We start from the raw sequence: 15,957 nt of genomic DNA on the forward strand, positions 1-15,957 counted from the left end.
AGGGAATCTGTATTTTGGACTGGTCAGACAAAAACATCAGACTGATCAAAGTGAAGTAGATAAAAGAACTTTTCTTCTCTGAGATAAACTGTACCTTACCGTCTGATTAAAGCTGTCTGACCGAGTTATTGAGGAATCCTCTGCAGCATCCCAGCCAACGGAGCTCCGAGGGACTGAAGACTTCTTGGAGTCATGTTTCTGGGCAGGTGGTGATGGGGGGATGTCCTTGGATTTGGGGAAGAGCAGTTCATGGTCCCGAATCATCATGGTCATCACTCTTTGTATCTGGAGAGTCCCTGAAAGAGAAGACATGACCAAGTACTTCCAAGCCCATGCATACAGGTATATATGCAGGTACACAAATGTGCATGTGCATACACACACATTCACATGTTCTGAATCCATGGAATTGGACTGAATCCTAGTAATACTTTGAAGGTGATCTTTTGGTAGTTTTCCTGCAATCCAAAATGATGGTCTGTGTGTGCATTTGCCCACCCATGTAGATACAGGTGGACTCCATTTTAAGAAAACCCATTATCGAACATCCAAATTGAGTAAACCAATGAATTTGGGTTTGGGTTCCACATCACCAAAAGATTTACCAATTTTAAGAAAGATTAAGCCGTTTCTCTAAGGCCTATTGGGATAATACAAGTTAAACGGAGGAAGACCCAATAGGAATCCTCTGCCAGGATTCTCTAGCTCCTCATTGGCTCCTGGGCACTCTCTCCCTATTCAAACAGGGGCATGTGCTGACTCAAGAAATGTGGAACCAACCAAGCTCATTGTCTGAGAGGTAAAAAGAATCTAAAAAGGAGGTTGGTTTGTTTTTCTCTTTCATGACCAAAAGGGGATTTTCCTCTTAGCCATGGAAAGAAGCATGGTACAGCGGAAAGGGCATTGAATCTGCTGTGGGAGAACCTGAGTTCAAATCCTGGCTTTGTGTTTGTTAGCTATGTGATCCCAGGCAAATCACTTGGCCTCTCAGATCCTAGTTCCTCATCTGCAAACCCAGGATAAAAATACACTATTTGTCTCACAGAGCTGTTGATGGGAGAGACTGGACCAGGTGTGTTGAGTGTGCTACCATACACGATGTACTTTTCCCTTTGTCTAGCCCTTGAAATGCTGGGGAGTCACAGGGAGGGAAGTGCAGCAGTAGCTACAAGTTTTTTAAGAAGCACCAGGTTTAGATTCAGAGAACCTGAATTTCTTTTTTTTTTTTTTTAGTGAGGCAATTGGGGTTAAGTGACTTGCCCAGGGTCACACAGCTAGTAAGTGTTAAGTGTCTGAGGTCGGATTTGAACTCAGGTACTCCTGACTCCAGGGCCGGTGCTCTATCCACTGCGCCACCTAGCTGCCCCAGAGAACCTGAATTTCAATCCCACTCTGTCCTCACATGTGAACCCATGAGAGTCACTTCCCTGCTCTAAGCTTCAGTTTGCTACTCTGTAAAATGGGGATAGACTTGATGATCACTAAGGTCCCTGAACTAAATTCTGAGACTAAGATGACCTGGGTCGAGTTTTGTTCCAGGAAGTCAGTCACTAAGCTAGAAACAAAACATCCTGACCATCTTTTAATGCCACCCACAAGCACTTACTTCCTCTGACATAGTGGAAAGTGTCACTAGGAATTGTGATGTCAGATGACCTAGGGCCTAATCTTGGTTTGGAAAGTATACCTGTGGCAAGTCAATTAGCCCCTGCAAGCTCACTTTCCTAATCTGTAAAATCAGACTCAGAGGATTTGACCTACCTATCTCACCTATAGGAAGTCGCTTAATTTTTCTCAACTTGTTTCCTCAGTCCTAAAACGAGGATGATCAATTAATCAACAAGCATTTAGTAAACACCTATTATAAGCCTGGGCTTAGGAACTGAAGAATAATGAGATAAAAGGGACCTTGCCCTCAAAGAACCTACATTCTGTTAGAAGAAAATTATTTTTGCCCTGTCTGCTTTACCATCGGGAAGCCCTTTCTACCTGTAGGAGCCTTATTTTCCTCATTTGTAAAATGGGGAGATGGTCACCCTGATACCTCACAGTGTTGTTATGATAATTTAGCAGACATTTATTCCATGTCTCCTGGGCACCAAGCATTTTAGAAGGTATTAGGATGCAAGAATAAAAGTGAAACAGTCCCTGGAACTTATGTTAGTACATGAGATAATACCTTGCAGAACTGTAACATGTTTTTTAGCTCAATCCCACAAACATTTATTAAATGTCTCTTGTGTTTAGAAAAGACTTGGTCCTGCTCTGCCTAGAGTTTACAGTCTAATGGGAGATCAAACACAAACACAAAATAGGCATGTGCCTGATGAGTACATTAACATCATACATGGTAAGTGGTGCAAACGCCTTCCTTCATAGACAGTTGCTTTGGGGCACTGGACACGCAGTTAATATGTGTCAGAGACAACTCAAATCCTGGTCTTGCACCATTGTGAGGGCAATGGACAGTATGGAAGACTGGATCATAGATTTAAAGCTGGAAAGGTCCTTCTCAAAGATAGAGAATCCAACTTCCTCATTTTACAGATGAGGAAACTGAGGCTGAAAGAGATTCAATGACTTGCCCATAGTCAGTATCTGAGCAAGGATTTGAAATTAGGTATTGCATCTACTATGTCATATATGCATGTATGTGTAGTGTGTATGTGTGTGTGTGTGTGTACATCAAGCATATTATAGAGCTAAAGTTTGCAAAATAAATGTAGACGAGATTCAGTAGGGCGTAAGTGATTTTATCTCCATTGAATATCAGAAGAAAGTGGTATTATAGAAATTATTTTATATTGCTTATTTTTGTACATATAACAGATATTGTTTACATGTTTATATAGACATATGGATTTTCTTCTGGCTTGCCCTCTAACTCATGAACCACTTCATACCTGTCATGATCACGGCAGGGTCTTCTACCTTGGGCCTGATGAGGTTCACACCAATCACAGTGGCCAGATTGTCCACACACATCTTATTGACTGCGCTGTTCAACTGGATTTCATATAGGAATCTGAAAAAAAAAAAAAAGTTCCACAGGGGGAAACTGGAAGCTTGGCAAAAGAAAGCCTTTGTGGTGTCTACAAAACCCCAGGGAGTGACCACCAACTTCCTGAGTCTCTGGAATATAGTCAGTCTTCTCCTAGTCCTGTGTCAGGCAGTATGAGGACAGTATCAGGTCTGAGAGATTTAGCTCACCACTGACAGCCTTAGTTTCACTAAAGAAAAGTCGAAGAGACTCTAATCCTAATTCAGAATCTTCTGGGAATGCTGGTACTGGCATGGAATACATAGAAATAGCATTCAATCACAGGGAAAAGGAAAGGAGGGAGTGGTCTCACTGGCCTTTCATCTACTTGTATAGTCTCTATCCCCTCCTCCATTTCCCCTCCCTTTCTTAGCAGCTCTCACATTTCTAAACCCAGAAATGACAATGAATGAAAGTTTGTTTTTACTTTTTTTCTTGGAGGAGAGGAGGAGGGAGGATTAAGAAGGATTGATCACAAAGTATTAGAGACCTCTACTTGAAAATACTTGGCCAATTTGGCCCAGATTTTCTGTAGCATCTGGTATATAAAGCACTCAGTAAGTATGTAATACTATACTTAATAAGTAGCAAAGATTAGTAATATACTAATATATTATTAAGGGCAGCTAGGTGGCGCAGTGGATAGAGTACTGGGCCCAAAGTCAGGAAGATTCATCTTCCTGAATTCAAATCTGGCCTCAGATACTTACTAGCTGTGTGACCCTGAGCAAGTCACTTAACCCTGTTTGCCTCAATTCCCTCATCTGTAAAACTGGGGAAGGAAATGGTACACCACACCAGTATCTTTGCCAAAAAAAAAAAAAAAAAACCCCGAACACACACACACACGCACACACACACAAATGGGGTCACAAAGAGTAGAATACAACTGAAGATGATTAAACAATATATTATTAAGTAATATATTTCACATACTCCATGGACCCAAGGTAAAGACTCCTGAGGTTCACTATGTACATTGAACTGATTCCCCAAGGGGGATATTAAAATAATTGTTACTCCAGGAACTTTTAAAATAAGGTCACAACAATCAGTCAGGATCATAGGATCTTAGAGCTAGGATTAGAACCTTAAAGGTTATTTAGGGGCAGCTAGATGGCGCAGTGGATAGAGCACCGGCCCTGGAGTCAGGAGTACCTGAGTTCAAATCCGGCCTCAGATGCTTAACACTTACTAGCTGTGTGACCCTGGGCAAGTCACTTAACCCCAACTGCCTCACACAAAAAAAAAAATGTTATTTAGCCCAACTTCCTAATTTTACAAAGGAGAAACCTAAGGCCAGAGGTTGAAGTAACCAGCCCAATGTCATATAAATAGGACGCAGCAAAGATGGGATTTGAACCCAGGCCCCCTATTCCAAACCCATTGTTGTAGAGATGAAATAGACCTTTCTGATTTCTGAGAGAGTTTCTGATATTGCCTTTTAAACCCAGGGTCCCAGGCTTTGGATTTCAGTCTTGTGAGTAGTATTAGGGTAAGGTCTGCAGGAGAAAGAGTAGACATTAGCCCACCAAAACCACATGGAATCTTGGAGTTGGAAGAGACCTTAGAAACCTTCCTAGACCCATCTCTATTACAATCTTGATGCCTAGTCATCCAGCCTATGCCAGAAGATTGCCATTGGTAGAGAGGCCATGTGGGATCATGGAGGTTCCACAGAAGAAATTCTGATTCAGGGTCCCTTCCTGGAGTCTATCATGGTGGCCCTCAAAAACTTCTGTTTATGTTGCCCAGCCCCCTTATTGACAAAAGTGTTTCCTTCTGGTCTCACCAAAAATTGGGAATGTTATATCTTTAGGTACTGATCTTCCCAGCCAAGCCCAAAGAATACATACCTACAGACGTAACTCAAAAGGTTGTAATTGTCTCTGGGAAGATTGGAAATCTGCTTCATTAGCTCCTGGTGGGCCTAGACAGAATTAAAATAAAAAGTGGTTAAAAAACCAACAACCCTCAAGTCCTAAAGCTCATATTACAATAGCTCACATTTCCTTAGTGTTTTGAAGTTCCGGAAGAATGGATATTCTCTCTGTTCATTCTCGTTTAATTTGATTAAGCAAAATTAGCTATCCTGTTCCATCCTGTGAATATCATTTTGGATCTCGATTCTTATTGTCTAGTGTGTGAGTTAATCACACCCAATGCCACCCCTGCTCACTCATCATCTGCAATTTAATGTGCCTCCATCCAAGACAGTGACAAAAACATTCAACACCAAGCCAAAAACAGATCCCTAGAATGTTGAGCTAGAGTCTAAAGAAAGAAAGCCCTTTATAAACTTTATTGGGAGTAACCAACATTGTATAATGGAGAGTCTTCTGGACCAAGATTGTTGTTGTTTGTCCTTTGTTCTCAAAGGGGACCATGACAGATGTCATCTCCCCAGTTAAGTGACCCCAGGGCACTTCACTTTACTTCTTTTTTTCTCAGTAAATACTCCTTAATTTAAAGTTTTGAGTTCCAAATTTTACTCTACCCCTCCCTCTCCTCCACTCTTCCTGCAGCGGTAAGCAGATATAGGTTATACATGTGCAATTATGTAAAACATTGCCATATTAGTCATTTTGTACAAGAAAACGAATAAAAGAAAAAAATGAAAGAAAGTGAAAAATAGCATGCTTCAGTCTGTGTTCAGTCAATATCAGTTCTTTCCTTGGAGGTGGATAGTATGTCTCATCATTAGTCCTTTGGGATTGTCTTGGATCATTGTATTGTTGAAAATAGTTCAGTCATTCACAGTTCTTCATCAAACCATATTGCTGTCACTGTGCACAATGTTCTCTTGGTTCTGCTTACTTCACTATACATAAGTTCATACATGTCTTTCCAGGCCTTTCTGAAATTATCCTGCTTGTCATTTCTTATAGCACAATAATATTTCAACATCATCATATACCACAGCTTGTTTTTTATTTGTTTGGTTTTTTTAGTGAGGCAATCGGGGGTAAGTGACTTGCCCAAGGTCACACAACTAGTGTTAAGTGCCTGAATCCAGATTTGAACTCAGGTACTCCTGACTCCAGGGCTGGTGCTCCATCCACTGCGCCACCTAGCTGCCCCACCACAGCTTGTTTTAGCCATTCCTCAATTGATGGGCATTCCTTTGATTTCCAATTTTTAGCCACCACAAAAAAAGGTGCTACAAATAGGTCTTTTACTCTTTTGGGGGATGTCTTTGGGATATAAACCTAGCAGTGGTAGCTAGGTCAATGAGTTGGAAATGAACTACAGGGTCTGTCTAGCTAGGAAGGAGTCTGTCATTATTCATTGAGACAGTAACTACACCACCACCAAGAAAATTCTATTGTCTATTTAATCTACTGGAAAACTCTTCTTCCAAAGTCGAGCAGAATCCCTGCCCCAGGCTCTTTCTACTTTACTTTGTAGTCAGGGAGATCTTGATATGAGGACCCAGTGTCAAAATGGACCCACCACATGAAGGGGAGAGGAAAAAACAACCCTTCAAATCCACCAATGGATTAACTATATCATGCTAAGGAGAGAATTTGCTAGTTCTTCCTTTGGGGAAACTTAGTTTTTTAAAGTGGGGTAGGGATCTGTGGTTAATTTGCTAATCTGATTACTATGAGTTTGTTGTTGCTCATGCATAGATTGGTGAAAAGAATTCATCAAGGATCAAAAAACCCAGCCCTTTGCTTTTATAAAACCACAGCTGCTCTCTCTTACCTTCAAGCTGTTCCTTTCACTTCTCAAAGAGCTATTGTTTTAAAGTTATCACACCATTAAAATGAGGTAGAGACCTTAAAGATCTAGTCACCTCCCCTCCTTTTATAGGGAAGAAAACTGAGGACAGAGAACTAAACCCCGGATCCAGTAGTAAATGAGCAGCACCACTGGTACTAGACCCCAGGACCCCCGACTCACAGCCCCATGTTCTTTTCTTTATGATTTATAGAGAGTTACCCATTTGACACAAGTCCTGCCCTCTCTCCCCTTTAACTCCATGCTACCCCATCAAATAGCAAGAAGTCAAAGTGATTATGGTTCCCTTGATTTGTCTAGAGGCAGTGAGGCATCCCTTCCAAATGCACCTGGTTACAATGGTAATAACCACAATGAGAAATATTTTCATCTGAGGCAAAAACAGTTAACAGTGAGGGGTTGGGATGGGGGTGGAGGTGGTGCAAGGATGGAGAAGGCAGTGTGAGCAGCAGGGTCCCATCATGCTAGAAAAGAGTTCCTGGGGCAGCTAGGTGGTGCAGTGGATAGAGCACTGGCCCTGGAGTCAAGAGGACCTGAGTTCAAATCTGGCCTCAGACACTTGATACTTACTAGCTGTGTGACCCTGGGCAAGTCACTTAACCCCAAGTGCCTCACCAAAGAAATGAAGGAAGAAAGGAAGGAAGGAAGGAAGGAAGGAAGGAAGGAAGGAAGGAAGGAAGGAAGGAAGGAAGGAAGGAAGGAAGGAAGGAAGGAAGGAAGGAAGGAAGGAAGGAAGGAAGGAAGGAAGGAAGGAAGGAAGGAAGGAAGGAAGGAAGGAAGAAAGAAAAGAGTTCCTGAACTTGCCCTTGGACGAAGCTGAAGAAAGCAGGGGGGGCGGGGCACTGTGACAGGTCTGGGGGGGAGGGGAAGAGGCTGCACTTCTTGTCTGAGTGAGCTGGTAAAGGAGGGGAAGGTGAGGAAGCACCTGCCAGCATGGATGTTAGCATGAAGAAGTACAAAAGAGATTTGACAGATGTCTTCAAGTGTTTGGAAGACTCTCAGATGGAAGGAGAGGAATTAGTTCCCCAGGGATCAAAACAAAGGATGGAAATTGAAAGGAAGCAGGTTTGGGGCTCTTTAAAAAGGAAAAGCTGTCTAACAAATTTATCCCATTTTAATTACAGCTCAGATAGGTACCAAATTCGCAGTTGATCATATATAACCTACATCAAATTGTTTACCATTTTAGGAAAGGGGAGAGAGGGAGGGAGAAAAATTTGGAACTCAAAAATTTTGTCAAAATGAATGTTAGGAGGGCAGCTAGGTGGCGCAGTGGATAGAGCACTGGCCCTAGATTCAGGAGGACCTGAGTTCAAATCCAGCCTCAAACACTTGACACTAGCTTTGTGACCCTGGGCAAGTCACTTAACCCCCATTACTCTGCAAAAACAAAAACAAAAACAAAACAAAAATGAATGTTAAAAATTGTCTTTACATATAATTGGAAAAATCAAATACAATTTTTGAAAATTCACAGTGGATAAAGTGCTGGGCTTAGAGTCAAGAAAACCTGAGTTCAGTTCCTCCCTTCAGACACTGATTAGTTGTATGACCTTGAGAAAGTCACTTAACCCCTCTTGGCCTTAAGGTCCTCATCTGTAAAAGTTAAAAGGTTGGACTAGATGACCTCTGGGGTCCTATGATTTTATAATCCCTTAGACTTAATGCTCCCAATACAATATTCTATTGAAGGAGGAGAAAATTATCCTCGTTATCAAAGGAAGTCTGGTGTCATTTTTCAAAAATTCCTAATTTCTAGAAGTCTATAGAAATATTATATAGATATAGATGTAGATGTTTAGATAGATATAGGCTTTCATACAATCATAAAATTTGGACCCAAAAGGGCTTAGAGGTCAAGTTCAGGACCTTCACTTTATAAACAAGGTAAGAGAGTAAAAGAGAGGATATCCAAGGTCACATAAGTAATAACTAGCTGCCATCTTGTGCTAAATGGAATTAAAAAATGAACCTGCTTTAGGATGAATTCTTTGACTCCTAGAAATCACTTTTTGAGCAAAAAAAGCCTAGACCCAGGGACCATACAACAATACCTTTGATTCATCTGCATTCATAAGTTTGCCACAGAGCAGAAATCCTTCATATTGACTCCATGGCACCACAGGATCAGGAAGTTCTCGAAGGTAAAGCTTCAACAGGGAGGCCACAGTATGGACATCTGTATCTCTGCAAGATAACAGATAATGTTGACTTAAAGGGAAACATTAAAATCCACATCTCAGAGTCAGCGAATCTTAGAGATAGAAGAGAGTTCGACTATAGAACATGAAAAGTCACAGCCAGAGGATCCCTTAGAGCAAAGATTCTGCAATGTTACAGCTAAACGTGACCTTAGAGACCATTTTTTCTGCCTCCCTTATTTGGATTTTGATTGTAACAGCAAGAATGTTTTTTTAAAAATCCATCTCACCCGGAGCAAGTCACGTTGATCAATATACAATCAGTGTCTTATAAAATCTGGTCAAAGATCAATACAGTGTCTGCATAGTCCAGAAAAACATTCACATAACTGAAGACTGCCAAGCACGAGATGTATGGTTCTCCTTGCTTATCAGCATGCACGAGTGAAGTTTTATAGAGATATTGTTATTTGTGCAATGTGACAAAAAGATCACATTCACTGGACCCTCACATTTGCAAAAGAAGGTGACCCAACAGTTTAGCATTAAATCTGTGAGGTCTATGGTATGGAAAGAGGACTTGACTGAGAGTCAGCAGCCCTACACCCTTGTCTTGGAATGACCATGAATTTCTAAGTGACTTTGGATGATAATATCTCATTTATGGCACCTTAATGTTGACAAAATGTTTTCTTCCCCAAAATCCCATGAAGTAGTTAGTGGAAATATAATTTATCCTTATTTTATAGATAAAGAAACTGATGCTTAGCAAGGTGAAGTGTCTCATCTGTGGGTCATGCAGCTAGCTAGCTAGTCTCAGAGCTAGGATTTAAATGCAGGTCTTCCACTATTCATCCTGCTTCTCAAGTCACACACCTATTTCTCAAGGCCCCTTTAGGCCTTTGTCTTCATCTTTAAAATGAGGGACATAAACTAAATGAATCTCCATAGCATCTAGATCATTCCATGGACAAAGAACAGGCCTCTCCATTCATTCCTAAACCCAAGGAGTGTTGTCTAATTAGGCAGGGGGCTAAAGTTTTGTAGGAATTTAAGAAATCATGAATTCCATGTGAATTTTTTTAAAGTTTCCATCAGCCCAGAATGCCCTTCACCTATCCAAATCTTACTACCTATATTCCAAGGCATAGCTCAAAGCCCACTTCTTCCCCCTAGCTAGAATCAGATGACTCAAGTTGAAATCCCATTTCCTTCACTTGATATCTGCTTGACTTTGAGTAAGTCATTTAACATCTCTGGTCCCTCATCTGTAAAACAAGGACATCAGATGACCACTAAGGTCACTTCCAGGTGTCCCATGATCCATTCCTCACTACATCAGGCCACACTCATCTCTCCCTTGTCATCTTGTCTAAACTCTAATGGTCCCTGTCAGAACCACTCAGTCTGGTGCCTCATTATTCTTTAATTCTGTCCTCGCTGTTAATCTCATCTTGCCAGCTTTGAGCACTTTTTTCCAATGGGAGGATATGGGGCACTATGCCAATGACTGGGGGCCAGTCAAATGGGGCCCTTGGGGAAAAAACCCTTCTAGGGAAGGAAGATATTGTCTGAATCATGATCTGAGAGAATAAACAAGGATCCATGCCAGGTCAAGCATAGAGTAGACAGGGTAACCAAGTCCTAGGGCTAAGCAGGAGGGACAAAGAGGCATGTGTAGCACTGATCTAAAATCAGAGAACAGAAGCTGGGAGAACCCACCCAAAGGTGCCAGTTTATAATGGCAACTCACATTTACAGATTTACAAAACACTTCCCTCACATTATCCTGTGAAGTAGGTAGTTCCATAATGGATAGGTAGTCTGTTTTATGGATGAGGAAACTGTCCCAGAGAAGGAAACCAATTTGTATGTGGTCATACAGCTAGCCAGTGTCCAAGCTGGGATTTAAATACAGGCTTCCACCCTACCACATTTTCTATCACAGCCTCATGCAATTTCTCTGCCAAGATAGCATCCTTTCCTAGCAGTGACATGTTATCCTACCACCTCCATGATTCTGCCTTAGTAATCCTGTGGTGCCAGGCACACAACTAGATAAATATTTGGTTAACTGTTTGATTGAAATGGGCATGGGCCTTCTAATTTATCTCCTCGACTACTTATTAGGATAGTGATGCCATTCTAAAGAGGTGGAAGATTTATTCTCTAGGACTCCTAAAAAGACAGTGAGAGGATCTTGAATTGAAGAAAGTGCCCTGGGCTAGGAGTCAAGAGTGGAGTCCTGGTCTCTAGTTCTGGTGCTGATAGTAACATGCTGTTTGACTTTAGGTGGGTCACTTCATAGGATAATGGACTGAAATAGACCTTACATATCATGTAGTCTAACTCCCTTGTTTTATGGGAACCTGAGTTCAAAAGAAGTTAAGTGACTTGTCCAAGATCACACAGCTCATAAATAGGAGAGCTAAAATTTGAGGTAGTATCCTCTGAATTCACTTTCCACTGAGAGCCATCTCCACAAAGTTCTCAAAGTACAGCACCAATCCTAGCCTAAGAATACTGAATTGAAGGGACAACTGATCTAACCATTTCCCAGTTCACTGGGAAGATCACTGGATTTGTGTCAAAAGACCTAGGATTGGAATTCTAGTGCTGCTCCATAATAGTTGTGTGATCTTAAGAAAATCACCTCCTTTCTCTGGGCTTCCTCTGTTAAATATGAGGGTGTGGAACTACATTGATGAATCAATATCTATCAAGGGCCTACTATGTGCCAGGCGCTCTGCTAAACTCTGGGGATACACAAAGAGGCAAAAGACAGTCCCCAACTTCAAGGAGTTTACAATCTAATGAGTTTATAATCTAATGAATTCCTAATCTTCATGATTTCTAAGGTTGTTTCCAGTTCTCAATCCTATGAACTCACCCTAATGGCTGGAGGATTTTTCCTGTCGCCATGCATAACCCTTGCCTCCAACACTAGGCTAGGTCTTCCACCAATACTTTTCAGCCTAAAGGTTGACCCTCACCTACTCTATGGACAAAGAGATGGATACTGTCCAAGTGTACAGAGCATTTAAGTTGCCTGTCTGTTTCATAGGAAAAAACAATGGGAGAGCTAGAAAAGACCTTAGTGATTATCTTTTTTTTTTTTTTTTTTGCGGGGCAATGAGGGTTAAGTGACTTGCCCAGGGTCACACAGCTAGTAAGTGTCAAGTGAGGCTGGATTTGAACTCAGGTCCGTCCTGAATCCAGGGCTGGTGCTTTATCCACTGTGCCACCTAGCTGCCCCCCTTAGTGATTATCTAATCCTAAACCCTCTTTTTTCAGATAAGGAAATTGTTGGCCAGAGAGGTTGAACAATTTCACCAAAGTCACATAGTTAGTTCCTAGAATAGCTATGTCTAAAAACCAGGTACTTGATACTGAGTCCAGTGGTCTAGGGCTTTGTTGCCCAAATGTTTCTCATACATAGATCTTGGCATGCCACTCCTCTGTTCAAAAATCTCTAGTGGCTCCTTATTACTTACCAAGTCAAGTTCAAAATCCTTAACTCCAAGAAGAAAATAAGTTCCTTGAGTTCAGAACCCATTTCATTTTTGTCTTTGTATTCCAAGCACCTAGAACAATGCCTGGCTCATAGTAGGCACTTCATAAATACTTTTTGACTAATTGATTTACTTGGCCTTCCATAATCATTCCAGTATGTTCTCGTAACAGGTCTATTCCTACCTCTTCAACACACCCTATGTTTAACTGTCTCCATGCTTTTGCTCTACCTATTTTATGTCTGCAGTGTTCTCCCTCTCTTTCACTAATTATTGAATTCTTATCCATTCTTAAAGTCCAAGTAAAATGCCCCTTCCTCCAGGAGCCTTCCCTGAGCCCACACCCTCTCCTCCAAGTCAAAAACAACCTTCTTCCATAGAATTCAGCTAGCACTTTGCTTTGAATTTCTTTAATGACTCAGTTTCCCTATTCATAAAATTAGGGTATTGGACTATAATGATCTTTACATTCCCATCTAGCTTTAAATTCTATACACTTATTATTTATTATGTGTTTTAGGTAACATTTTTCTTTCTCCTGCTGGACCTTTAGTTCCATAAAGACCCCCTAGACTACTTATGCAAAAAGTAATGTCTCTTGGTTGTCTAAAGAGCCCACTGATCACCAGCAAAGTGGATGCCAAGTGTAACATTAACTCACTATTTTATCTAAACCTTAAATCCAGGGTGGGGGATGGTGTGCTAAGAAAATGTCTAACAACCAGCTCTTTGGGAATAAAATTCATGAGTGATACTTTTTTTTTTTATGAGACAATTGGGGTTAAGTGACTTGTCCAGGGTCACACAATTAGTAAGTGTCATGTGTCTGAGGCCGAATTTGAATTTAGTTCCTCCTTACTCCAGGGCCGGTGCTCTATCACCTAGCTGTCCTTGTGATACTCTTTTAAGTTTAATCTGCATGATTAACATTTTCTTCATTTCTTTCTTAAGTGTAGACCATCAAAAAAACAATAAACCAAACCATGATTTGTTTTGACTTCCAAAGTGAATATACTCATACTGAAAATTTAACATTCAGTTCTCCTGAACCAGTCTAAATTGGTTCTAGCACACCTCTTTTCATATCTCCTCCAGATCTAGCACAGTGTTCCGTACCCAGTAGGCACTTAATAAATGTTTGAGGAAGGCAGAAACGAAGAGAGGAAGGGAATGAGGGAGGGAGGGAGGGACAATCCTAACTTGCTCCAGTAAGGTTCATTTGGGGAGCACACATCTGGAGTGTGCCTTATGGCCTACTGAGAAAGGTTTAAACTCCTGGCACTCGGGGTCTTTCACAGTCTGGTACTACTTTATAACTCTACTCTTTTCTCATATTACTCAGTACAAGTGGCACACAGCAACTCCCTCTGCTGACCCAAGTGCACATGAGTAGTCAGGAAGAGTTGGACTTACCGTTCAAAGGAGGGTCGCTCCCCAGCATCAAAGGCATCCCTCAGCTTCTTCACCAAGTTGTCCTGTCCAGGCAGTCGGAAGATACCTTCCTCATTTAGGCCATGTTCTCGGATGAACTCCATGCACTTCTCTACCAGGATGGGCACCGAATAATGTCCAAATTTTTGTTCATATGCCACAGTCTCATCCAGTCGCTGACCAAATACCACTGAAAAGAGAAAAGGAAAATAAAACTCCCAAACTTGCTGGTCCTGGCTTCCTCTCAATGGTTTTGCCAGTTTTACCTACCCCTCTCCCAAATGCCAACACAGATTCTAGAGCTGGGACGGACCTTAGAGATGATCTAGGAAACTGGGACCCAAAGAGGGAAAGAAACTTGTTGAAGACCACAAAGGTCAATCAATAAAATCAATAAACATTTAGTAAGTGCCTATGACATGCCATAGGTAGTAAAATGCAGAGTTGGGACTCAAATCCTAATCTTTTGGCTCCAATTCTAATACTCCTTCCTCTGCCCTATCCCTCCACTCATGGGACAGTTAGAGGTTCTTGACCTTTTTAACAGTATGAACACCTTTAGCAGTCTAGGGAAGACTATGGACTCCCATCACAGAAAGATATGGCAGGATGGATAGAGAGCTTGGCCTGGAGTCTAGAAGATCAGAGTTCAAGTCTGACCTTAGCTGTATGATTCTGAGCAAGTCACTTACCCTTTGTTTGCCTTAGTTTCCCCATCTGTAAAATGAGGGTGATAATAGCATGGACTTCCCAGGGTTATTGTGAGGATCAAATGAGATAATAATTATAAAGTGCTTAGTACGATGCCTGGCATATAGTAAGTGCTATATAAGTATTATCTATTATTAATATTGTTACCTTCCCTTCCCCCATCATCTACTTACATGTACTTTTTTTTGGTGAGACAATTGGGGTTAAGTGACTTACCCAGGGTCTTACATGTACTTTTGATCTTTAACCCTACTTCTTTGTTCTACAGATTGTCCTCACAATCATTCCTTCATATTCTTTAGCTTCAAGTCTCTCCCTCTCTATTCATTCTTTCCCTGCTGCCTGCAAATATATCTAGGTCTCTCCTTAAAAATCCCTCACCAATCTCTACCTCTCTCCCCCTTCATAGCCAAAGTCCTGAGAGGGGAAAGGAACAAAAAATTAAAAATCCTGCCTCTGCTGCTTGCCTTCATTTCCTCTCATCTCACTCCCATCTGGCCTCCAACCTAATCATGTGACCAAAACTGCCATCTTCAAAATGACCAGTGGTCTCTTAAATGCCTGCTCTTTTCTCAATCTCTCAATTTCTCCTTGTACCTGTCTGACCACTACATCTCAGTGTCCTTTGCCTGTTTTTTATCCAAAGCATTCCCCATAATTATGGCTGTCACCACCCACCCATGCCCAGGACTCTATCCTCAGCCTTCTATATTATCTCCCTGCCTTATCACCTTCCACGGGTTGAATTATCTTTTTTTTAATTATCATCTTTATACAAGGCTACCAAATCCATAAATTCAGTGCTACTCTCTCTCCCTACATTGCAAGCTACCTATTGGACATTTCAAATTGGATGTTTAGAAACAGATCAAACTCAACACCCCCTCTCCCAAAGTTCCCTATTTCAATTGAGGAGGATATATTCATCTCTTCAGTCACACAGGTTTGGAACCTTAATGTTATAGTCAGTTCCTTACTGTCTCTTACAGAGTATGTCCAATCAGTTGCCAAATCTTGTTCTTTTAACCTCTACAGCATCTCTCACATCCCTCCCCTTCTCTCTACTCACACCATCACCACCCCTGTCCCCACCCTCACCTTGCCTGCACATCTTACCTGGAACATTACTGTAGCTTTCTCAATGATCTCCCTGCCACAGATATTACCCTTTTTAATACATCCTCCATCCAGCTGCCAAAGTGGTCTTCATGAAGTCCAGGTCTGACCATTTTAATCCTTTGCTCAAGAAACTCCAGCAGTTCCCTATTTCCTTTATGATAATATATAAATTCCTCTGCTTGGCATCTGAAGCCTTTAACAACCTGGCCCTAACCAATCTTTCCAGTCCTATTAGAAATTAGTCCTGGGGGCAGCTAGG

General features: G+C 41.4%; 1 protein-coding gene across 3 annotated transcripts in view; it reads right to left on the reverse strand.

The window, feature by feature from the left end:
- ARHGAP25 (Rho GTPase activating protein 25) overlaps positions 1-15,957 on the reverse strand; it is a 127,516-nt gene that overhangs the window by 11,506 nt on the left and 100,053 nt on the right. For all 3 annotated transcript variants that reach the window (XM_043988591.1, XM_043988594.1, XM_043988592.1), the window contains exons 5-9: positions 13,851-14,058; positions 8,839-8,971; positions 4,897-4,970; positions 2,904-3,025; positions 100-296 (exon numbers count right to left, since the gene is read on the reverse strand). In XM_043988591.1, the coding sequence (XP_043844526.1) occupies positions 100-296; positions 2,904-3,025; positions 4,897-4,970; positions 8,839-8,971; positions 13,851-14,058 (734 nt within the window). The remainder of the gene's footprint in view (positions 1-99; positions 297-2,903; positions 3,026-4,896; positions 4,971-8,838; positions 8,972-13,850; positions 14,059-15,957) is intronic.

The sequence above is a fragment of the Dromiciops gliroides genome, chromosome 2 (assembly GCF_019393635.1).
Source record: "Dromiciops gliroides isolate mDroGli1 chromosome 2, mDroGli1.pri, whole genome shotgun sequence".
Taxonomy (NCBI): Eukaryota; Metazoa; Chordata; class Mammalia; order Microbiotheria; family Microbiotheriidae; genus Dromiciops; species Dromiciops gliroides.